This window comes from Zootoca vivipara, chromosome 16 (genome assembly GCF_965207765.1).
Source record: "Zootoca vivipara chromosome 16, rZooViv2.hap1.1, whole genome shotgun sequence".
NCBI lineage: Eukaryota > Metazoa > Chordata > Lepidosauria > Squamata > Lacertidae > Zootoca > Zootoca vivipara.
The window spans coordinates 34,636,334-34,659,149 of NC_142599.1; the positions used below are offsets into that span (position 1 = coordinate 34,636,334).

Below are 22,816 nucleotides of genomic sequence, written 5' to 3' on the forward strand. Positions count from 1 at the left end.
AATTGTGTTCATAAACCGAGGTACCACTGTATTTATATACCGCTATAGCATAATTTTGAAAAATCAAAGTGGTTCACAAGAATATAGTAAAAGACATATCAAATGTTGACGATGTTTAAAACATGTTACCTTTGCCGCTCTGCAAAGCGGAGGTGGCGTTTTGCTGGGGACAAGGATAGGAAAGTGTTCTAATATGGAGACTTTTGAAACCAGATATTCCCTAGGTCTGAATTCTCACACACAGCTTAAAATGCATGCAGAAACTTCGGCTTGAGGGTCAAATGCGGCCCTCTAAACATCTCTACGTGGCCCTCAGGACTCTCCCCAGGCCACCACCCCCTCCAAAGGCACATCCCATCACCACCCCTGCTTCACACCCTCCTTGAATGCTTTTGCCTGGCTGGGTTGTGTCTCTGAACTCTGACCTTGCCTCTTGCATGCCTGGGTGGAGGATAGGGAGAAAATAGCTCCGCCCCTCTTTGCTTGTGGCCCCGCCCACCACTGGCACGTGGGCCCTGGATATTTGCCCGGAAGGGAATATGGCCCTCAGGCTGAAAAAGCTTCCTCAGCCTTGGCTTAAAAATTGCCAGCCGAAAGAACACACACACACACACACACACAATTTTTTTTTTGAATAATCTTTATTTCTGTATTGTCAGCCCCTCCTGGCAGGTTTCTGGCTGGGTTGGTGTAACGGTGAAATAGGTCCCCTTGGAAACGCTGACCTCATCTCTTCCGGTTGCTCTCATCTGAGCACTCCTGGAAGAACTCATTGCACAAGGAAGCGGTGAGAGCCAAGAAGACAGCATACTCCTGGAAGTCCAGTTCCTCATCTCCGTTGTCATCTAGTTTCTTCATCAAGTACTTGAACCCAGGTTCATCTATCTTGCCCTGCGGGAAGGAGAAGAGAGTAAAGCCGATTTCCCTGCATAGTACCGATGCCCCGTGTGTGTGTATCGAATTCAGGTTTTAAGGCATAAAGTGCGAGATTCAACAAAAGATCTGAAACAAAAACTTTATTCAGCTATGCCTGGCAATGACGCTGGGAGTGGTCCGCCTGGAAGCAGCTTCCCTCCAGAAACCTGCTCTCCTGACCTTTAGTTCCATTAATTCATGGTGCGGAGAGACTAAGGGCCGTGGTTCGGTGGGTGAAGCATCTCCCTTGCACAAAGAGGCTCCCAGGTTCAATCCCAAAACATCTTCAGGAAGCGCTGGGAGAGAGTCCCTGGCTGAAACCCTGGAGAGCTGCTTCTTCCAGTCAGTATGCTGAGATAGATGGACTAGTTGGTCTACCTCTGTCTAAGGAACTATCCTGCTTCCTCAAAAGATTGTGCTCTTTCTCCCTTGCTTTCATGTGTACCTAGAGCTGCATCCTGGAACACAGTATGGTGTAGCAGTTAGAGTAGTAGACTACGGCTGGGGAGGCCCAGGTTCAAATCTCCACTCATTCATGATGCTGACTGGGTGACCTTGGTCCAGTCGCCAACCCTCAGCCTGACCTACCTTACCAGGGCTTGCAAAGCACTGTGCCTTTTCCTGTATGGCTTGATTTCAAAACTGTGCAGGTGGAAACATGTCCCCTAACTAAGAATGAGCAAGTGTGTCCATTTAAGTTTCTTCTCACTTTCTCATTTTTCCTCTCTTAAGTTCAGCCCTCCACATTTCCACCTCAGTTTGCACTTAGGGGGAAAACGTTCTATTGTAAAATCATCTGCGTTCGTGCAAATTGATCCTAATACAGTGGTACCTTGTTTCTTGAACTTAATCCATTCCGGGAGTCCATTCGACTCCCAAAATCATTAAAAAAACCAAGGTGCGGCTTCCGATTGGCTGCAGGAGCTTCCTGCACTGAAACGGAAACCGTGTCGGATGTTTGGCTTCCGAAAAACGTTTGCAAACTGGAACACTTAATTCTGGGTTTGTGGCGTTTGGGAGCCGATTTGTTCGGCAACTAAGCCATTCAGGAACCAAGATTCCCCTCTATACATATTTTGCAAAGCATATTTCTCCTAATATATGCACATCAGTGGTTGTGTAATGGTTAGAGTGTCAGACTAGGACCTGGGAGAGACCTGGGTTCGAATCTCCTGGGTTCGAATCTTCACTCAGCCACGGAGCTCACTGGGGGTGACCTTGGGCCACTCACTGCCTCTCAGTCACAGGGATTAAATGAGGAAGGAGAGAAGGACCATGTATGCCACCCTGAGCTCATAGAATTGTAGAGTTGGAAGGGACCCCCGAGGATCATCTAGTCCAGCCCCCGGAATGCAGGGATATGTAGCTGTCCCATAAGAGGATCGAACCTGCAACCTTGGTATTATCAGCGCCACACTCCAACCAACTGAGCTACCCATGCACTGCTCCTTGGAGGAAAGGGTGGGATATAAATATAAAGGATAACATAAAAAAATAATGATAATGATAAGGCAGTATATTGCACTTCTGTACAGTATGTTATGTTCCCTATGAAATGCATTTTTATGCATGCTTTACCCCAGTATATACATTTTTGTATGCATTCCTTGGCTGGAGAACAGTGTTGCAAAATTCAGAGCAGGGCAAATTTTGCCGGACATATACAATTTGGATCCTCTGTCATTTAGAAAACTGCCAATTAGACAGGTTTATCTTGAAATGCGAACTGAATGACATTTCTCCCCCATCCCTCACAACTGACTTAATTGGGATGCAGGTGATTGACAGGGGTCCTGCTAGCGGCAGGTGCTCAATAAGAATCTGGCCTGCCTGTCAGATCCAATTCCTTTGTCCTTGACTTAGATCCTAAAGATGTATGGCAACATTCTTTCCATTGTTTAGGGGGTTTCGTTGGATTTTGTTGCTGCTGCTGCTATTTATATTAGTTTTTGTATCTTTATTTTTAGATCTTAGAATGATTCACGTGGAAATTGTTCAATTACGGTCATGTACTTTTTGATACATTTTATTTGTTGTTTATGGCTGCTTTTGCTATGCTTCTAATTACAGTGGTACCTCCGCTTGCGGACGGGATCCGTTCCGGAGCTCCGGTCGGATCCCAAGGTTTTCACTACCGGAGGTGCCTGTTCTGCGCATGTGTGCGGTGGAGCGCTTCTGCGCATGTGCACGTGGCGAAACCCAGAAAAATACTTCTGGGTTTGCCGCATTTGCATCCTATAGGAGGGTTACATAACACAAGGTACTACTGTATGTATATCTTTTCATGTCAGGGATAGCTCAGTTGGAAGAGCACAAGGCTCTTAATCTCAGGGTCATGGGTTCGAGCCCCACGTTGGGCAAAAGATTCCTGCATTGCCAGGGGTGGACTAGATGACCCTCATGGTCCCTTCCAACTCTACGATTGTACGATTCTATGTTGTAAGCCGCCTTGAGCATGGTTTTAGCTATGGAAAGGCTGCATACGAATAAAATGATGGGAATTATTGCCACCTCCCTGCCCTCTCCCCGCCACCACCTCGGAAGGGAAATCTTCCGCCATAGGATCTCACCCTGACAAAGGTGGGCAGCTCGTGGAGAAGCAGCTCCCTCATCTCAGCCTTGTTGAGCTTAAGCCGGTCACCTTCCTTGCCAGAGTATTTGTGGAAGGTCTTCACCAGAACCCCCAGGGCCTCCTCAAGGGGAGCTTGCATCTTGATGTCTGGAAGGGGGGGAGATGCAGAGAGAGGAGTAGGATTAGAATTCAGCCCTCAGTGGTTAAAAAACTGGGCATGGGTCCCTGCAGGCTAGATAAATTCATGGAGGAAGAGGCTATCAATGGCTGTCAGTCACGATGGCTGTGCTTTTTCTCCATGGTCAAAGACAGTAATTCTTCTGAATCTCCATTGCTGCAAACTGCAGGAGGGGAGAGGGCTCTTGTGTTCGAATCCTGCCTGGGGGCTTCCCACAGACATCTGGTTGGCCATTGTGAGAGCAGGATGCTGGACTAAATGGGCCTTTGGCCTGATCCAGGAGGGTGATTCTTGTGTTCTTATGCAACAGAATAAGACTTGGGTAGCTAACATCCTTGCAACAAGGAAAGGCTTCTATCTCGGTGCTTTGCATGAAGGAGGACCTGGGTTCAATCCCCAATGGCATCTCCGGGTAAAGCCAGGAATATGCCCTGCCTGGAACCCTAGAGAGCTGCTGCCAGTCAGTGTAGACAGTACTGAGCTAGGCGAACCAATGATCTGATTTGGTAGAAGGCAACTTCCTACGTTCTGCCTCCTGGATGTTGCTGAACTCCAAATCCCACCAGCCCCAGACAACATGGCCAGTGGCCAAGGGACAAGGGGAGTAGCCGTCTATCAAAATCTGGGGATGCCCCATAGACTTCCTCCATTACTGTCCTAGCTAGACCAACCGTGTCCCAACCAATCAGGGATCACTATTGAATGCACTTAGTAAAGCAAGGATGGGGAACTTGTGCCCTTCTAGATTTTGTTGGACTCCTCCAACTCCCTGCAGCCCCGGCCAGCACAGCTGTTTGTTTTTAAAAGATGGGGAAGAGAAGGGGGGGGGAAGGACTCACCCAGCTAAGTAGAGGGAGAAACCCAGCCGCTGTGAGAGGGAAGTACGGTACGACGTAAACTCAGCCGAATGTTTCTTTTCTGGAGCCCAGCAAACAACTGCTCTGCATAGCCTCCGCTTCCAGAAATGCTGGTGTCTCGAGCTCAGTTCTGCAGCGGGAACCCTTGACTCTGAGCCACCTCTTCGCTCCTAGCAAGCCCTGAGTTCGAGGCTCCTCTCGTTCCTTTCGCCAGCACAGCCTGAAGCAGAGAGAGGGAAAATATCCCTTTTTTTGGGGGGGGGGGAAACCGAACTCTTCTGCTGTCAGAGTGACTCCAAAAGCCTAGCATATGTTAGGAATGTTATAGATAGAAGCCTAGATTTCAACAAGGACATGTTTAATTTCCCCATCCCTGCAGTGCTTACGAAATAAATAAACTGGATCTGCCGAAAGTCTGCCTCTGAAGCCTGGATAGGCGGCCTGTGCGTGTGGGAACATGACTCCAAGGAAGGGCTCAGCGACAGGGTAAAACCTTTGCATGCAGATGGCTCCAGCTTTGGTCCCTGGGAAAGAACATACCTTCCAACATTTTTCCGATGAAAGTAGTTACAGGTATTTCCTGATCGATGATAATGATGATGATACTCCTGCCCAGCTGACAGGGTTGCCCCAGCCACTCTGGTGGCTTCCGACATATATAAAAACATAATAAAACATTAAACATTTAAAAACTGTCCCTCTACAAGGCTGCATTCAGATGCCTTTTTCGTATTTTTTTGTATTAATTTTATTTTCTCTCATTACAAATGTACTTATAACATACAGCTTATATAAACATCTCTCCCTCCCCCCTTTTGACTTCCCTTTACTTCCATTTCTGATTTATTAACCTCATTAATATAATCTGCTATTTCCTACAAATATCATATTTTTCCTTTTATTGCATTACCTATTCCCTATCCATAAAATTGTGAAAGTTTATTTAAATTGAAAGTTTATTTAAATCAGGTGTCTTGGCTTGGGGGTCGCATAACCCTCCCACATTTATCCAGTGAAAATAGGGCATGGGTAGGCAAACTAAGGCCCGGGGACTGGATCCGGCCAAATTGCCTTCTAAATCCGGCTCGTGAATGGTCTGGGAATCAGTGTATTTTTACATGAGTGGAATGTGTCATTTTATTTAAAATGCATCTCTGTGTTATTTGTGGGGCATAGGAATTCATCCCCCCCCAAAAAAATTGTCTGGCCCCCCCACAAGGTCTGAGGGACAGTGGACCGGCCCCCTGCTGAAAAAGTTTGCTGACCCCTGTTTGAAGGAGAAGCAAGACATTCCAGGATCAAATCAGAAACCAGGAAGGCTTGTGTAAATCCCTGGAAAACAGGGACACTTGGAGGGTCTGAAGGCTCCGTCTGAAACCATGGACACAGCTGCTGCCAGACAGATAGGCTACAATTCCCGCCAGCCCCGAGAGCCTGACCAGTGGCCATGTTGCCCGGGGGCTGATGGGAGTTGGAGTCCAACCTCATTTGGAGGCCACCAGGTTCTCCATCCTTGGAAGGGGCAACTCTGAGCTACTTGCACCAAAAGTCTGACTTGGTAGAAGGAAGCCTGTTACGTTCATTCCAAAGTATTGCATTGGGTAAATAGAGCTTTGTATGCAGGTTTCACCCCCCAGGAGCTCTAGGTGGGACCAGGAATGCTGCCTAGCCCGAAGCCTTGTAAAACCGCTGCCGGCCAGTGCAGACAGTACTGATCTAGATGGACCAGTCTGACTCAGCATAAGGCAGCTTCCTATGTTGCTCTGTTGTAGGGAAAGACCTCATCATCTGCTCTGCATCCAGAACGTTTGAGGTTCAGTCCCTCCAGTTAGGATTGCCATTGAACTCATGGTGGGCTACGATTTCTGCTGGGAATCCTTGAGAAACCCAGTAATCGCAGCCCTTTCCTTTGAGAACATTTTCAAGTGCTGTTCCCTCCCTCAACCCCCAGTCCCAGCGGGAGACACAGCCTCAGGCCTTCAAGTCGAAACCTGCTGAACAGGTGTATGAAAAGAGACCCGCCCAGGTATCTGGACTTTTTTCAGGTTGCCAGGGTGCTTCGTGCCTTGGGTGGTTCATTTCCTGCATTGCTGTGGTCTGTTGCCTGCCCATATGCACTGAGATGGACACCCTCCAATCTCCCCCCCCCCAGCTTTAATTGTAGACACCAAGTAAGAGTAAACAGCAAGCATCTCCTGTCTCCCTCCTCTCTCTGATCCACACCAACGTACAACTCAAATACAGTACTCATTACTGCCTCCATCCCAGAATATTCTCCAACCCGCTAAATAATCCGGTAGAAAATCTGGAATGGATTATCTGGTAATCAGAGTTTTATTTTTCTGTAATCACGGCTAGGAATATAATACAGTGGTACCTCGGTTTAAGTACACAATTGGTTCCAGAAGTCCATACTTAACCTGAAGCGTACTTAACCTGAAGCAAACTTTCCCAATGAAAGTAATGGAAAGTGGATTAATCGGTTCCAGACAGTTCACAGAGTACTTAACCTGAAGCATACTTAACCTGAAGCGAACTTTCCCATTGAAAGTAATGGAAAGTGGATTAATTGGTTCCAGACGGGTCCGTGGAGTACTTAAACTGAAAGTACTCAAACCGAAGCGTACTTAAACCGAGGTATGACTGTAATAATAATAATTTTATTATTTGTACCCCGCCCACCTGGCTGGGTTTCCCTAGCCACTCTGGGCGGCTTCCAACACATATAAAAACATAATAAAACGTCAAACATTAAAAACTTCCCGATACAGGGCTGCCTTCAGATAATAATAATAATAATAATAATAATAATAATAATAATAATAATAATAATAATTTATTATTTATACCCCGCCCATCTGGCCGGGTTCCCCCAGCCACTCTTCTAAAAGTTGTATAGTTCCTTTATCTCCTTGAAATCTGATGTGAGGGCGTTCCACAGGAACGGGCAGAACTGTGTCTTCATCTCCCACATGGCAGCAGAGTCAAAGGTTCTCCAATATGCCATTCAACAGTGAAAGCCTATAAACGGACAACTCTGCCAACGCCTCCATCACTGTTCACAGCAAGAGAGGGGTTAAAGAGTGCTTTGCCCTGTCACCTGACTTGTACAGTGGGTGGAGCTAACCCCTGTGCCCCCACCATCCCTTTCTCAATCCATGCTACTAGTCCCTGTGAGAATTTTTTTGCCACCGTCCAATTTTCTGTGAATTACGGAATCCTCTATGTAAACTAAGATCATGGCCACTGGTCCCATCGCCTACTGGTAAATAGAAGGGGAAGAAATGGAGGCAGTGAGAGATTTTACTTTCTTTGGTTCCGTGATCACTGTGGATGGTGACAGCAGTCACGAAATTAGAAGACGCCTGCTTCTTGGGAGAAAAGCCATGACAAACCTAGACAGCATCTTAAAAAGCAGAGACATCACCTTACCGACAAAGGTCCGTATAGTTAAAGCTATGGTTTTCCCAGTAGTGATGTATGGAAGTGAGAGCTGGACCATAAAGAAGGCTGATCGCCGAAGAATTGATGCTTTTGGATTATAGTGCTGGAGGAGACTCTTGAGAGTCCCATGGACTGCTAGAAGATCAAACCTATCCATTCTGAAGGAAATCAGCCCTGAGTGCTCACTGGAAGGACAGATCATGAAGCTGAGGCTCCAAGACTTTGGCCACCTCATGAGAAGAGAAGACTCCCTGGGAAAGACCCTGATGTTGGGAAAGATGGAGGGCACAAGGAGAAGGGGACGACAGAGGACGAGATGGTTGGACAGTGTTCTCAAAGCTAAGAACATGAGTTTGACCAAGCTGCGGGAGGCAGTGGAAGACAGGAGTGCCTGGCATGCTCTGGTCCATGGGGTCACAAAGAGTGGGACACAACTAAACGACTAAACAACAACAACTATGTAATCACCAAGGGAAAAAAGACAGGAAGGTCAGAGTTAATATTAAAAAGAAAATTTTATTGTTTTGAATTGAAATTGGAACACACCACGAGTGTGATCCACCAGGGCTTATTTGGGGCAACCCCTTATTTGGGGAAGTGGGCATTTGGGGCAACCCCGAAAGAATTCGTCGAATCCCATCGCCACACAAGCCAGGAAGCACAAGAACTCCTGGAAGTCCACTTCCTGATCCCGGTTGTGGTCCAGGTCATTCATGATTTTCTGGAATTCGGCCCCGTCCATTCGTTTCTGGGAGCATTGGAAAGAAAAATGGAAACTGTTAGCTTCAATAATTCAGAGCCTGTTTTTCTCTTCCTTCCTCTTCACTGTTTCCTTTCATGCCGTGTCTTTTTTTAGGTTGTGAAAAGGAGGGTTGGGGTGGCATTGGGATTTTTTTAAAAAAATAAAAATAAAAATCTTATGAAATCAACTCTGGGAGTGGAGGTTTTGTAAAATAATAATAATAATAATAATAATAATAATAATAATAATAATAACCATTTTAAATAAACAAGATCCACTCAAACAGGCCAAGCAACAGGTACACTGAGAAGGCAGGCAAATAAATATGCCCAGGTTCCTTTGCACTACTTCCCCTGTTATAAGCCTTTTAATTTAATTTAATTTGTGAATTTAATGAGAAGTGAAAGGAAGAAAAGATGAAATAGAACTTAAAGAAGAAAAATAGAGAAGAGAAAAATACTAATGATATATAATAAGACACAAACGGTATTACTAAGAATAGACTGCCATCAGGTCACATTGTGGTTATAGTGATCAGCAGCGCACAAATATTAAACTTCATCCAGAAGGCATTTACCCTAGATGCCTTTGCATCGGGCAGTTTACACATAAATAGTCCCTTTAGGATATGACCACAAATTGCCACCGGTACACGCCCAAATTTCAGCCACTTATCACTTACCGTTTTCCATCTGAAAGCAAAAAAAAACACCTTCAGCATAAATTGCCCCCAAAATACATTGGTGTGTGTTTATAAAACATAAGCAGAGCGTGCTGGATCACGCCAACAGCCCATCTAGCTCAGCATCCTGTTCCCACAATGGCCAACCAGATGCCTGCAAGCAGGATTCAAGCACAAAAGCCCTGTCTCCCCTCCAGCAACTGGGATTCAGAAGCATGAAGTCAGAGCCTAGCCATCCTCTTTCAAAGCTACCTACGGTGAAACCTTGGTTCTCGAATGGCTTAGTTGACGAACAAATTGGCTCTTGAACGCCGAAAACCCAGAAGTAAGTGTTTTCAGAAGCTGAACGTCTGATGCGGCTGTCGGCTATTGTTTCCGGGGTGCCTGCACCAATCGGAAGCCTTGCCTTGGTTTTCGAACTTTTTAGGAGTTGAATGGACCTCTGGAATGGATTAAGTTTGAGAACCAAAGTTCCACTGTATTTTGGTAGCCACCCTGCCTCCTATTGGAGGGAGGTCCAAAGTTTAACTATGTGCTGTGTGAAAACGTACTTTCTTTTATCTTTCCTGAGACAGATAAAAGACCAATGTTAGCGGACTGGGGCAGTAAAACACCCCATCATTCCCCCACCTCCAAAGATAAAGGAGGCAACTATCTTTATTGTCCATTTAAAGACATCAAGATCCACTAATTCGAAATATCATCTTCCCTACCCTTTGCAGGAACTGCCTTCTGGATATTACAGTTTTAAGCTAATCAGCAAGGTCTGGATTCGAGATGCGGCCCAGAGGCCTCTCACCATGTCCTTTGGCACCACCAGACATGCACTACACATTTCCCAGTTAATCCGAACATTTTCGCACAAACGACAACTTAACATCCCAGGGTTTGTTTTTGTTTTTTTACTGGAAGGACTTACGCCATGGAAAGCGGGGAGTTCGTTCATCAGAAGTTCTTTCATCTCCGTCTTGTTGAGCTTGTACTTATCCCCCTCCTTCCCGGAATATTTGTGGAAGGTTGCGACAATGGTGGCCAAGCACTTCTCCAAAGGAGTCGCCATGGTGAACCTGAAAAAGACAAAGGGGAGGGCAACGTGGGAACATCCAAGGGGAAATGAACCGAGGAGCATGTGTTTAGGGGAATAGAGTGGACAGACAAATCTGTAGGGTAGACAGACAGATGGTCGAAGAGAAGGGTGACTAAGATGATCAAGGGTCTGGAAAGCAAGCCTTATGAGGAGCGGTTGAAGGAGCTGGGTAGATTTAGCCTGGAGAAGAGAAGACTTGGAGGTGACACAATAGCCACCTTCAAATATCTGATGGAGGATAGAGCAAACTCGGTTTCTGCTGCTCCAGGGGGTAAGACCCAAATTATAAGAAATGAGATTCCACCTAAACATCAGAAAGAACTTTCTGACGGTAAGAGATGTTTGACAGGAGAACAAGACTACCTTGGAAGGTGCTGGACTCTACATCATGGGAGGTTTATTAGGCGAGGTTGGGTGGCCACTTGCCGGGAATTATTTAGCTCTGTTTCCTGCAGGGAGTTGAACTACATGACCTCTGGGGTCCCTTCCAGGTCTATGATTCTAGCCTGTCAGCCATACCCTCTTGCAGGATACTCCATTCCATTTCTCTCTGGTTTTCGACACCCTCATTCCACCTCCCAACAGCTGGTCAAGATTCTGTGGCCGCTTCAGATCCTGTGTCTTCTATGGGGGGGTTGGGGTAGGTTGTTTTCCCCCATTAGGATCCCCCCATCCTAAAGTTTTATGTCTCTGCAAACCTCAGGGTTCCCCCCAGCACACCAACACTTCCTTCTTGTAAATAAATAAAATTGTCCAGTAGCACCTTAAAGGTAAAGGGACCCCTGACCATTAGGTCCAGTCGTGACCGACTCTGGGGTTGCGGCGCTCATCTCGCATTATTGGCCGAGGGAGCCGGCATACAGCTTCCAGGTCATGTGGCCAGCATGACAAAGCCGCTTCTGGTGAACCAGAGCAGCACACGGAAACGCCGTTTACCTTCCCGCTGTAGCAGTACCTATTTATCTACTTGCACTTTGACATGCTTTCAAACTGCTAGGTTGGCAGGAGCTGGGACCGAGCAACGGGAGCTCACCCCGTCGCGGGGATTCAAACTGCCGACCTTCTGATCGGCAAGCCCTAGGCTCTGTGGTTTAAGAAGAAGAAGAAGAAGAAGAGTTTGGATTTGATATCCCACTTTATCACTACCCAAAGGAGTCTCAAAGCGGCTAACATTCTCCTTTCCTTTCCTCTCCCACAACAAACACTTTGTGAGGTGAGTGGGACTGAGAGACTTCAAATAAGTGTGAACTAGCCCAAGGTCACCTAGCAGCTGCATGTGGAGGAGCAGGGAAGCGAACCCGGTTCCCCCAGATTACAAGTCTACCGATCTTAACCACTACACCACACTGGCTCTCTTTAACCTACATAATTGGTAGAATGAATTTGCTATCAGTATATCTTATAAACAGAAAGGATGGGCACCGTGGGGTATACTCAGAGAAGACCTACTAGTGTTAATGGACCTGAGTTCATCTTGCTCATGGATTTCAATGGGTCTGCTCTGAGTAGGATGAACATGGTTTGCACTGAGCCAGACCATTGATCCACCTAGCTTTTAGCAGTCTAACCATTAACGGTCCTTTTCTTCCTTCCTACCCGATCCTCTTGTTAAAAGTTGGAGGTGGGCAGTGGTTTGAGCCTGGGAGAACTTTCCACATAGAAGGGAAGTGCTCTAACACTGAGGTATGGTCCTTTCCTAAAGCAAGTCTACAGGACACATGGTTCTCCAGATGTTGTCAGGCCACAACTCTGGCCATTGGCCAGGGATGATGGGGCTAGAGGAACTTGGGAGTCCATAAAGCCTGGCAGAGCCATATGTCCCTCTGTCCTGCTCTAATGGGAGCCAACATCTTCAGAACATCCTAGCATCCTTCATCACCTTTCCCTTACCAAAAAGTTCTGTCTGAGCCAGTTGAAAGTCATCCTCCCCAACACAAGAATTTGAGCCACAAAGAAGGGGAATTCTACAGGATTTGCGAACATCTGTCTCTCGACCTCGTTCCAAGGCCCTGGAGGGCTCTATCGGGGACATCTCCTCTCGGGACTTCACAAAAACACACACACTGCCAGCTGTTTTGAGTTGCTGATGGAAGGGAGGACAGGAAGAGACTTACCAAGAAGAATAGTAGCACGGATTCTGGAGCCAAAGTAGAGGGATGCTGTCTGAGTACAGTTGATGGAGGCCCCTTATACCCTCTCCAGGTCCAACCTCCCAAGGCACCACCTGACCTGATTGACTCTGTATTGGCCAATAACAAGGCACATCATTTGTGGAGTGTTTTCCCTGCCCAACAGCTGATTGGCTCGTGGGGGTCTCTGGACACGGCAAACCAACCAACCAGCCTGTCCCTTGCCCATCCTGCATCACCCACCGACGCCCCATTTTTGCCCAGCCAGGTGTGTAACCTCATCAGGCTCCATGCATGGGCCACTGGCCTCGCATCCTGACAGGTCACAGGCTGCTGATGCGCCACCCCCAGATGCGATCTGACACTTGAGCAGATCCCACGAGGCGCATGGAATCTGATGGTTCAGTTGCCTCGCTTAACCCCTTCTGATTGGGGGAACCATGAGTAAGAACACCGGAAGAGCCCGGGTGCTGGATCAGGCCGATGGCATGTCTAGTCTGGCATCTGTTCTCATGGTGGCCAACCAGATGTCCCTGGGAAACCAGCAAGCAGAATCCAAGAACAAAAGGATGTCCTCTTCCTGTGGATGGGCCATTGGCCTGGTTTAGGAAGGATCAGTTTCTGTTCTTATGTCCCAGGCTAGATTTGGGGGCAGGCAATCTTGGCGGCTGCCCCAAACAGGGAGAACAGGATTCATGTATTCCAAAACAACATGTGAATTGAAATTCAGCGCTCCTTTGATACCCCCACTCCTCTGAATTTTGCAGTGCAGTTCTCCAGCCACGAAACATGTCCCAAAATGCACATACAGTCATACCTTGGCTCCTGAAAGCCTTGGGAATCGAACGTTCCAGCTCCCGAACGATCAAAAACCAGAAGTGAGTGCTATGGTTTTTGAACGTTCTTTTGGAAGCCGAATGTCTGATGGGGTTTCCGGTTGACTGCAGGAGCTTGCTGCAGCCAATCAGAAGCCGTGCTTTAGTTTTTGAACATTTCGAAAGTCGAACAGACTTCCGGAACGGATTCTGTTCGACTTCTGAGGTATGGCTGTACTAGGATTAAGCATGCTTAAAATGGCATGTATAGCAGAAAACAACATGCATAGATGTGTTGCGTTTTGGAAAGTTCCTTTGCGCGCACACACGCACACACAAAAAAGGTGTCCTATTTGTAACTGAAGGTTACCTGTTGCACCTGGAGCGATGACAGAAAAGAGAAGCCCTTGGAGGGATGATCCCATTCATAATAAAATAAAATAATAATAACAATAATTTATTATTTGTAGCCCACCCATCTGGCTGGGTCTCCTCAGCCACTCTGGGCAGCTTCCGACAAAGATTAAAAATACATTAAAATGTCACACATTAAAAACTTCCCTAAACAGGGCTGCCTTCAGATGTCTTCTAAATCTCTCTTTGTGGCACTCAAAGGAGTTTCAGAAGACCCTTGGCCAGCATTTGTGCTAGGGTAAATCCACTGGTAAATATTCAATAATTGACCGGTTGATTAAAAATATTAATAATTAACCGTGGATTTCAATAACTGGCACTGCAAGCTAAATTCAGCCTGCAAGTTGTAATGCATATCTCTCTCTCTCTCTCTCTCTCTCTCTCTCTCTCTCTCTCTCTCTCTCTCTCTCTCTCTCTCTCTCTCAGAGATCGCCTGATGAGCTTTGTGGCCGAGTGGAGATTTGAACCCAGGTCTCCTGGGTGCCAGTCCAATGCTCTAACCACTAAACCACCACTGGCTCTTACTTGTTGCACATGCTCCACGTATTCTTAGGTGTCCCACACTGGAATTAAAATACTCTTAATAAATAGAAATAAACAATAAAAGAGGAGTGTGCTGGATCAGGCCAAAGGCCCATCTAATCAGGCACCCTGTTCTAACATTTGCAAGACCCAAGAACAAGAGCACTCTTCCCTCCTGCGGTTTCTAGAAACTTTGTGTGATACAGATAATTTCATTTGGTCTCCCAACCATGATTTTACATCTGCGTTACCAAGTTCTCTCGGAAACTAGGGTGTTGTTGTTTTGTAAAAAAATTATTTTTCATTTTTTGAGTATGACATTTTTCTTCTTTACATACATATACAATCCCAATTTGCATTGCTTGACTTCCCCTCACCCCCACCCCACCCCGGTTTCCAATTTCCCCCCTTTTTTCTTCTCCTTGCATATAATTATATTTCTCCAAATAATTTCAACTTCTTTTCCAATCCAGATTCTATTATTACTTCATAAATGTTACATCAATCCTGCTAATGTTTTAACATATTTACAGCGTTCTTTAAAGTCATCTATAATTTATTTTCCCCATTCTTGGTTAATTTTTGGAACAGGATCACAGAGGGCTTATGGGTAGAATATCTCCTTGGTTCAGCAGCCAAAGTTTATTGTGTTTGTAGGGGGGGGGGAGAGATTTGCACAAATTGTTACCTCCTGCTGCGTTAGAGGGGAGGAAATGTGAGTTTGTTTGACAAGGAGGTGGCAGACTGGATGAATCACTCTGCTCCGATCCAGTTTACAACAGAGAGGCGTAGCCGGCATTTGATCTTGGAAGAGACGAGGGGTGGGAAAACCCCTCACTAAATAAAAAATTGTTTGAAGAATTGTTATCCCACCTTTCTGCCAAACAAGGCTCCTAGAACAACTTACAGATCAACACAAACAAGGCCTGCCCTCGGGTTTACAATCCTCAGCCATGGCACAAAAGGAAAATGGATTGGGAGGGCGGAAGAAATAGCAAAGTCACGTGCAAGATCTGAGTCTACAAGGTCTTCTCATGACCAGCTGGGGTGGGGCATTTCAAGGAAAGGCGGAAGCAAAGGTCACTGGTATCTCAGCAGAGCTGATGGAATGCCCCCCTTTCCCTTTTCTCCCAGTATCTGCTGGAGATTGACAGCTGATGGCAAAGTAGACCACTGGAGCTGCCTTCTAGCAGAGATGATGGAGAGATCCTGCTTCTCCCCTCTCGTTCCATCTGCTACAGCCTGATGAATCGGCTGCTCCTTAACGGGAGGGTCACTTTTTCCTGCCCCCCCTCCACCCTCATAGGGGACCCTCTGAGGACTGCAAGAAAGGGGTGGGCGGGACCAGAGATCACAAAAGTGGGTGGGGCCACAGTGGCGAGTCTGAACCTTTTCATGAGGAAGTTTTCTATTGATTTTGTGAAGGTGTGACGGTGGCGTGAGAGCTCTTTGTGAACTAATATTTTCCCTCCCAGCCCCTGCCTTATATAACCGTGCCTATTTTTTCTGATTGTTCTAGCTTTCAGCGAACATTCTTCTTTTTAATTGATCCACACACCTTAAAGAACAGGTCTAATCTGCACAGCCTTGTTCTCTGTCACTGGGCTAGCAAATCACTGAGCTATTCCACTCCCAGCTGCAGGTGGAGGAGGTTGAATGATTTGGGGGGAGAAGAAAACTTCCCGCAGGCATCTCAGGGATAAGGCTATCTCCTAGAATATTTGCTTCTGGTGTCTAGGTTTTTTATATGCAGGTAATTTTAACACACACCCCCCTGGAAGAACTGCATGAATGTTCAGCCAGGTGAGCTCTTGTTGGCAACCATACGTGGTAGAAACCCAGAGCCCAAGATACAGGTTTGTTATCTCAGAGAACAAGCCAGATCTTACAGCGGAGATGGGGAACATTCTCCAACCCAAGGGCCACATTCCATTCTAGGCAACTTTCCAGGGGCCACATGCCAGGGGTGGGTGGAACCAGTGGCGGAGGAACCTTCTCTGGCACCGGGGGCAGGAGGCCGAGGGGTGGGGCAAACCGCTCGGTGACACACGTGCGACGTCTGTACGGAGTGAGCATGTGTGGCATCGCATACGGAGTGCGCATGCGCGGCAGCCCGTACGGTTGCGGTGCGAGAGGCAGCCTGTACGGATGCCTGTATGGACTGCGTGTGCCCTTGGCCGCTCCACAGCTGGGGGGAGGCAGGGGCCATATTGTCACCCCGCCCCCGAGTGGCACACGGGGCAAACCGCCCCCTCCGCCCCCCCACTTTGTACGCCCCTGGGTAGAACCAGTTGCCATCTCTCAGCCCAACCTACCTCACAGGGTTGTTGTGAAGGTAAAATGGGGAGAACCGTGTATATGGTGTCTTCAGCTCCCTGGAGGAACAGGCGGGACCTAAATGCCATCATAAAGAAAAAAATGAAGACAATATCGGGAGGTATTTTGAAAGAAGCAACTACAATTGTCCTTCCTTTTGCAATATGTTTACAACGGTTTTTGAATGGCGCTGTGAATCTCCAACACTCTTATTAAAGCCGCCTTTTTAGGCAGGTATATTGTGCAGGATGAGCCCCCAGATATTTTTCTAAATGCTCCCAGTGAAAGTGATGTGGAGGGAGAGGGGAGAGATTCCTGCGTAGGATATTTTAAAAATTCATTTCAGATAATGAATGGATATAATTGAAGGGGGAGGGAGATTTGATCTGAAGCAGGATCTGTTCCAAAATTAACCTGGAGTCAATGAACTGAAGAACTGGTTTGGTGGTGATCTGAGGTGTTGTGGCAGGTTAATTGATTTGGATGGGGGTCTCGGTTGTCTTGCCACCTGTCGCTTTTTAATTCTGAAATTTGCATATACAGTATACCTACAAACCAGCGTTTGTACCTTTTTGCATCCCAGATATTTGCCCCTTCCTGTTTAAATCTTGTGATTTACCGCAAAGAAGGGCGGGGGGGGGTCAGTTTTGCATGGAGGGATAAAAGCTCGCTCCCTTTCTGTGGAAACCTTGATGCAAATGGTAATGCTTGCAGAAGCACACAACCCTTCCGTACGAAAGCAAAGGAGTTGTCCAAGGATGCAAATCAAGGATGCAAATTCATGTTTCACTTCTTTGGATTCAGAAGTCTGGAGTTGGTACTGTGCCAGTCCTGTCTCTGGTCTCCCCCCCCCCCCAGTGCACACGAAACCACGAGTCTCCAGGTGTTCAAAAAACGAGTAAGGCGGGATGAATAATCCTAGTAAGGGGCATAGCTCAGTGGCAGAGTCTCTGCCTTGTAAGCAGAAGGTCCCAGACTGAAATCTTGGAGAGCTGCTGCCAGTCAGAGCAGACAGTGCCGAGCTAGATGGATCCAGTGGTCTGACTCAGTATAAGACAGCTGCCTATGAACCCACAACCGAGAGCTGCATCCCTTTTTGCAAGGGTGGGGGGCAAGACTTCCTTCCACACCGCTTCCCTTGCAGCCTGGCACTCTGTCTCCATGCCAGGGTGTGGCGCCTCAGGGCAAAGGGTGGGAGTAGCTCCATCACGAGGAGGGTGACTCAGCCTTGCAAAACTTTGGGCAGCGGAGACTGAAGGAATCGCTCGGAGGAACACACATAAACAAAACACACACACTGTAATCGCAGCGCCCATCCCAGCTGCCTCGGGCCTGGCCTGCCACGGGGGAAAGCAAGCAAAGCCGCTGCCATCTGGAAAGAGGCAGAAAAGCTGGACCTCAAACTCGCAGGCTTCAGAAGCTCTGAATGGATTTCTTGCCCGGCCAGGAAAAACTGAAACCAGCTTTCTTTGCAAAGGTCCTTTCAGTGGGTGGACTGCACAGATACCTCTGTCCCTTCCGCCCAATAAAAAAGACAGGAAGCCTTTTTCCCGTTCAAGGGCCGGATTTCCTCCAAAGGAACATTCCAGGGGCCACCTGTCAGTGGCCGATGGATCCAGGGGCAAAGGAGGGCAGAGCGAGGGCTGTAAATGTTGCTAATGTTTCTACCCACACCTTTTTGCCCTCCAGATGTCCACGCAAGAGGCACGGTCAGAGTTCAAGGACACGTCCCAGCAAGGCAGAGATACTTGAGGAGGGTGATGAGGAAGACCACTTGGGGGGGTGTGGCTTGGGAAGAGTCCCGAGGGCCAGGCAGAGAGGTCTGGGCCCCTCCCCACACCTGACCCCTTGGGCCTGAGCTTCCCTATCCTTGTCTTAGTAACAGGTAGGTAGCCGTGTTGGTCTGAGTCGAAGCAAAATAAAAAAATTCCTTCAGTAGCACCTTAAAGACCAACTTAGTTTATATTTTGGTATGAGCTTTCGTGTGCATGCACACGAAAGCTCATACCAAAATATAAACTGAGTTGGTCTTTAAGGTGCTACTGAAGGAATTTTTTTACTTGTCTTAGTAGATGAGGAGGAAGTTGAATTCAATTTTACTTGACTTCCTTTATCTGGGTTCTGAGTTCCTGTCCCAGCTTAGAGGGCCTCTTATTCAGAGGTAGACTGCCTCTGCTCCTGGAGGCTTCGTCCCTAACTAGCTGGGCTATTAGCCTAAGCAGAGCTCTGCTGGGTCAGACCAAAGGCCCAACTAGCCCAGCATCTGTCACCCACAGCAGCGAGCCAGATGCCCCAGTGGGGAAGCCCCTAAGCATGAGAGCAACCAGCCTCTCCTGCTATTGTCCCCCCAGTGATGGGTCTTCAACAGTAGAGTGCCACTGTCCACAGAGGGTTTATTTAACAATTGTGTCTGGTAATTGTATCAGCACTACCTCCTGATGAGCAGTAATAATAACAGTCGCCATCATCTTTTAAAGCTATTGACCATCCCAGCCTCTTGTGGCAGTGAGTTCCATAAGTCAACAGGATTAATTCGAGTGGTGAGATGGGGATGGAATTCTGGCCTAGTCCTAAATCTCATTGCTGCTCGATTTCAACACTTGATATTGAGTTCAAGCCTCAGGACGGAGGTACTGACCCTCTCCACCTGTTAGAATCATAGAATCATAGAGTTGGAAGAGACCACAAGGGCCATCCAGTCCAACCCCCTGCCAAGCAGGAAACACCATCAAAGCATTCTTGACATATGCCTGTCAAGCCTCTGCTTAAAGACCTCCAAAGATGGAGACTCCACCACACTCCTTGGTAGCAAATTCCACTGTCGAACAGCTCTTGCTGTCAGGAAGTTCTTCCTAATGTTTAGGTGGAATCTTCTTTCTTGTAGCTTGAATCCATTGCTCCGTGTCCGCTTCTCTGGAGCAGCAGAAAACAACCTTTCTCCCTCCTCTATATGACATCCTTTTATATATTTGAAGATGGCCATCATATCACCCCTTAACCTTCTCTTATCCAGGCTAAACATACCCAACTTCCTAAGCCGTTCCTCATAAGGCATTGTTTCCAGGCCTTTGACCATTTTGGCTGCCCTCTTCTGGACACGTTCCAGCTTGTCAGTATCATTCTTGAACTGTGGTGCCCAGAACTGGACACAGTACTCCAGGTGAGGTCTGACCAGAGCAGAATACAGTAGTACTATTACTTCCCTTGATCTAGACGCTATACTCCTATTGATGCAGCCCAGAATTGCATTGGCTTTTTTAGCTGCTGCATCACACTGTTGACTCATGTCAAGTTTGTTGATCTTTTGCTTCTTTTCACAGAACCATAGGAAGGGACACCAAGAGTCATCTAGTCCAGCCCCCTGCGATGCAGGAATTCCTGCCGGTGTCTTGCAGCGCTGGGCCGCTCCATAAGTCAAAGCTGCAACTTTATGCCTTTTGAATCTTTTGCCATTCGAAGCTACATTTTTTATGCAGCTCAAACAAATCGATACTTGCATCTTCTCAAGGGCGCAGTTTGGGGCTGGAGTGTATTTTGCCCTTGGATCAAGGCTGCCTGCACAAACTTGCAGACCTTAGTTCTCTGAGCTGCACACATGATGGGCAGCTAGACATTTATTTAGCTGCACACACAGGCACACAACCCCTTTTGTCTTCTTGTCACACTCTGTCCCGTGCCCGACTCTCGAATCCTCTCTGCCTTTCCCGTCGCCCAGCACATCAGAGTAGCTGTCTGCATTGTCCGATGGCCAGTCACCCGTAAAACAGGCCCCGATTTCAGCAGCAAAGACCGGTGACTCCCGAAACAAGCAACCTCAGCCCGGTGGGAAATCACCCACCTTCTGGAACCTGTCTGCGTCCTGCTCAGAGTAGACCTACTGGGGCAACGGGCATGACAAAATCAAGTTGGCGAGGCTCATTTCAAAACAGCAAGAACCTGAGCTTTTAGTGTCAGTTGGCACGGTCCTCCGGAACTCTTTGCCACTAGAGATTTAGCGGGCGCCTTTCTGTGCCAGCTTTTAAATACCCGCTGGAAACTTTTTCTATTCCGCAACTTCATTCTGCCGGTTAAGAATGCATCCTTCGACAATGGTGAATTAATACCTGTTTTCGTGGTTATCGTACTGCATAGATTCTACATCTTATTGCTGTAAAGAGCTTTGATATCTTTTTTGAATCCTCAAATGGCGTTGTGGTATATAAATAAATAAAGCAGCTGTTTGGTCTACTTTGAGTAAGAACATAAAGAGTAAGAGCCCTGGTGGATCAGGGCCTATCTAGTCCAGCATCCTGTTCTCACAGTGGCGAACCAGGATGCCGCTATGAAAAGGCCCGTAAGCAGGATCCGAGTTCAAGAGCAGCTCTCCCCTCCTGTGGTTTCCAGCAACTGGAATTCAGAAGCATCGCTGCCTCTGATCGCGGGGGCAGACCATAGCCAGTGTGGCTGGGAGCCATCGATAGCCCACTCCTCCGTGAATTTATCTAAGCCTCTTATAAAGTCATCTTTGATAATAAAATTTAATAATAAAATTATGATGATCATGATTATCTGTTAGGACTTAGTGGGCAAGAGGTTTGGATCAATATTTTAATCAGTTTTTTCTCAGTTTCGCACCCCCCGCCCCAAATTCTGGTCTTTTCTCCACATTTCCACATCTGTCTATTGTTATTGTTACTGCTGCTGCTGCTGCTGTTATTATTGTTGTTGTTGTTCTTGTTCTTGTTGTTAACCAATCCTTATGAAAATTCGCCAGCATTTCAGTGCCTCTTTCTCCTGAAAAAACTCGTGGTTTTATTGTTTTTGTGAGGGGGAAAGAGTACAGAGAGCCCCCCCCCCCCATCTTGAGGAGCAGCTCCTCCACCAGCAGCGGAGCCAGCGGGGAGGGGGAAGAGTCCAGTGGGGAAGGAGGAAGTAGGAGACAGGGCTCTGGCAGGATAGCAGAGCCTCTGCTGCACTTGGGAGAGGAAGAGAGAGCGGGGGAAAGGGGGGAGAAGGAAAACATGGAAAGGAGACCCTTTTCCCCTCCGGTTCCGGAATTACGCAGGAGGAAACGCGGGAGGAGATTTGGGGTGCCCAGACTCTTATGTTGGAAGAAAACGTGGGAAGCGCCATTCCAGGGTTCTGGGTCAGACTAAGAACATGTATCCTGTACAGCTCTAGCACTGTAAATAGCCTGCACACAATAAAAGCATGAAAAGGCAACGGTCTGGAGAGTCGTTACTCTAGAGTAGTCGCAACCCATCGCCGGTGACAGTTTTGTTTTTTTGCAATTTGTGTGCAGTTTTCCTTAAGATGTACATTAGGCCGGTAACATTTCCCCTAAAATAATGGATTATTCTGCGTCGTTTTCACTGGCAAGCCCATTTTTTATGCACAAGTAACGTTGCCCAAATATATGCATTTTTGTGTGCATGATGGGGCATGGCAAAATTCGAGGAACCGAGGGCTTTGGAAGGCGGCTGCCTTTTAGTTTGCCTAGGGTTTCAGAAAGCACAAATTAGGGGGGAAAGAAAGAAAGCACAAATAAGGTAAAGTTGCCTTTAAATGCACACACCTCACCCACCCACCCCCCACTTCTCTCCCCAGACATTGTTAGACTCTGACTCCCCACAGCTGCAAAAACTCTTCAGTTCCTTGATGTTTGAAGATCTTCTCGGGGCTAGGAAGAAACAAACCTGCGGCTTTTTCTTTATTTCCCTACATCTGTCATGCATGCAGGCAAATTTATGGGTGTGTTCCCATTTCTCGTTAAATCAGGCCAGCCAGATCTTGCATTGGGGGTCAGGAAACGGGCAGCCAAACAGCAATTAGAAAATAATTGATCCAGGGGAAAGTTTGCCTCTGCTGCGTTTGAATGCAAACAGTGGAATCCTCTAACACGTTTACTGCTGAAGCCCCACCAAGTTCAGTGGGGCTCACTGCCAGGCAAGTGTGTTTATGGGATGCCTTCCCCCAAGCTGGTGCCTTCCAGCTGTTTTGGACTACAGCTCAGTCGGTAGAGCACGAGACCCTCAGGGTTGCAGGTTTGAGGACCATGTCGGGCAAAAGGTTCCTTCATTACGGGGGGTTGGACTAGATGACCCTCGGGACCCTTCCAGCTTTACAATTCTATGATTCTGTGATGGACAGGGCTGGATTTAGGT

At 47.3% G+C, this 22,816-nt stretch overlaps 2 protein-coding genes and 1 long non-coding RNA gene across 4 annotated transcripts; 1 reads left to right on the forward strand and 2 right to left on the reverse strand.

Moving 5' to 3' along the window:
• Positions 1-622: 622 nt before the first annotated feature.
• LOC118076067 (protein S100-A2) lies at positions 623-4,926 on the reverse strand. The gene is made up of 3 exons (XM_035098592.3): positions 4,505-4,926; positions 3,486-3,634; positions 623-891 (listed from the first exon to the last, which is right to left on the reverse strand). The coding sequence occupies exons 2-3, from the start codon at positions 3,624-3,626 to the stop codon at positions 727-729; spliced, it is 306 nt and encodes a 101-aa protein (XP_034954483.1). The 5' UTR covers positions 3,627-3,634; positions 4,505-4,926; the 3' UTR covers positions 623-726.
• A 3,536-nt stretch (positions 4,927-8,462) lies between these two features.
• On the reverse strand, positions 8,463-17,840 carry LOC118076068 (protein S100-A4). Of its 2 annotated transcripts, XM_088659856.1 has the most exons (4): positions 17,242-17,840; positions 16,673-16,751; positions 10,310-10,457; positions 8,463-8,714 (listed from the first exon to the last, which is right to left on the reverse strand). In XM_088659856.1, exons 1-4 carry the CDS (start codon positions 17,249-17,251, stop codon positions 8,535-8,537), a joined length of 417 nt encoding a protein of 138 aa, XP_088515982.1. In that variant the 5' UTR covers positions 17,252-17,840; the 3' UTR covers positions 8,463-8,534. The 2 variants fall into 2 exon arrangements, with proteins under 2 accessions (XP_088515982.1, XP_034954484.2); XM_035098593.3 differs by lacking the exons at positions 16,673-16,751; positions 17,242-17,840 and adding an exon at positions 12,592-12,879.
• On the forward strand, positions 15,558-21,875 carry LOC148683162 (uncharacterized). The gene is made up of 3 exons (XR_015947533.1): positions 15,558-16,110; positions 18,363-18,558; positions 19,994-21,875. It is a non-coding gene; the product is annotated as an uncharacterized LOC148683162 (long non-coding RNA).
• The last annotated feature ends 941 nt before the right edge of the window (positions 21,876-22,816 follow it).

Coding starts and splice junctions, on each gene's coding strand:
- LOC118076067 (XM_035098592.3), bottom strand. CDS start 3,626: ATGCAAGCTCCCCTTGAGGAGGCCCTGGGGGTTCTGGTGAAGACCTTC. Junction 892..3,485: donor AGCTGCCCACCTTTGTCAGG/GTGAGATCCTAT, acceptor TCCTTCCCGCAG/GGCAAGATAGATGAACCTGG.
- LOC118076068 (XM_035098593.3), bottom strand. CDS start 12,860: ATGGGGCGTCGGTGGGTGATGCAGGATGGGCAAGGGACAGGCTGGTTG. Junction 10,458..12,591: donor CCGTGCTACTATTCTTCTTG/GTAAGTCTCTTC, acceptor TGTCTTTTTCAG/GTTCACCATGGCGACTCCTT. Junction 8,715..10,309: donor AACTCCCCGCTTTCCATGGC/GTAAGTCCTTCC, acceptor CAATGCTCCCAG/AAACGAATGGACGGGGCCGA.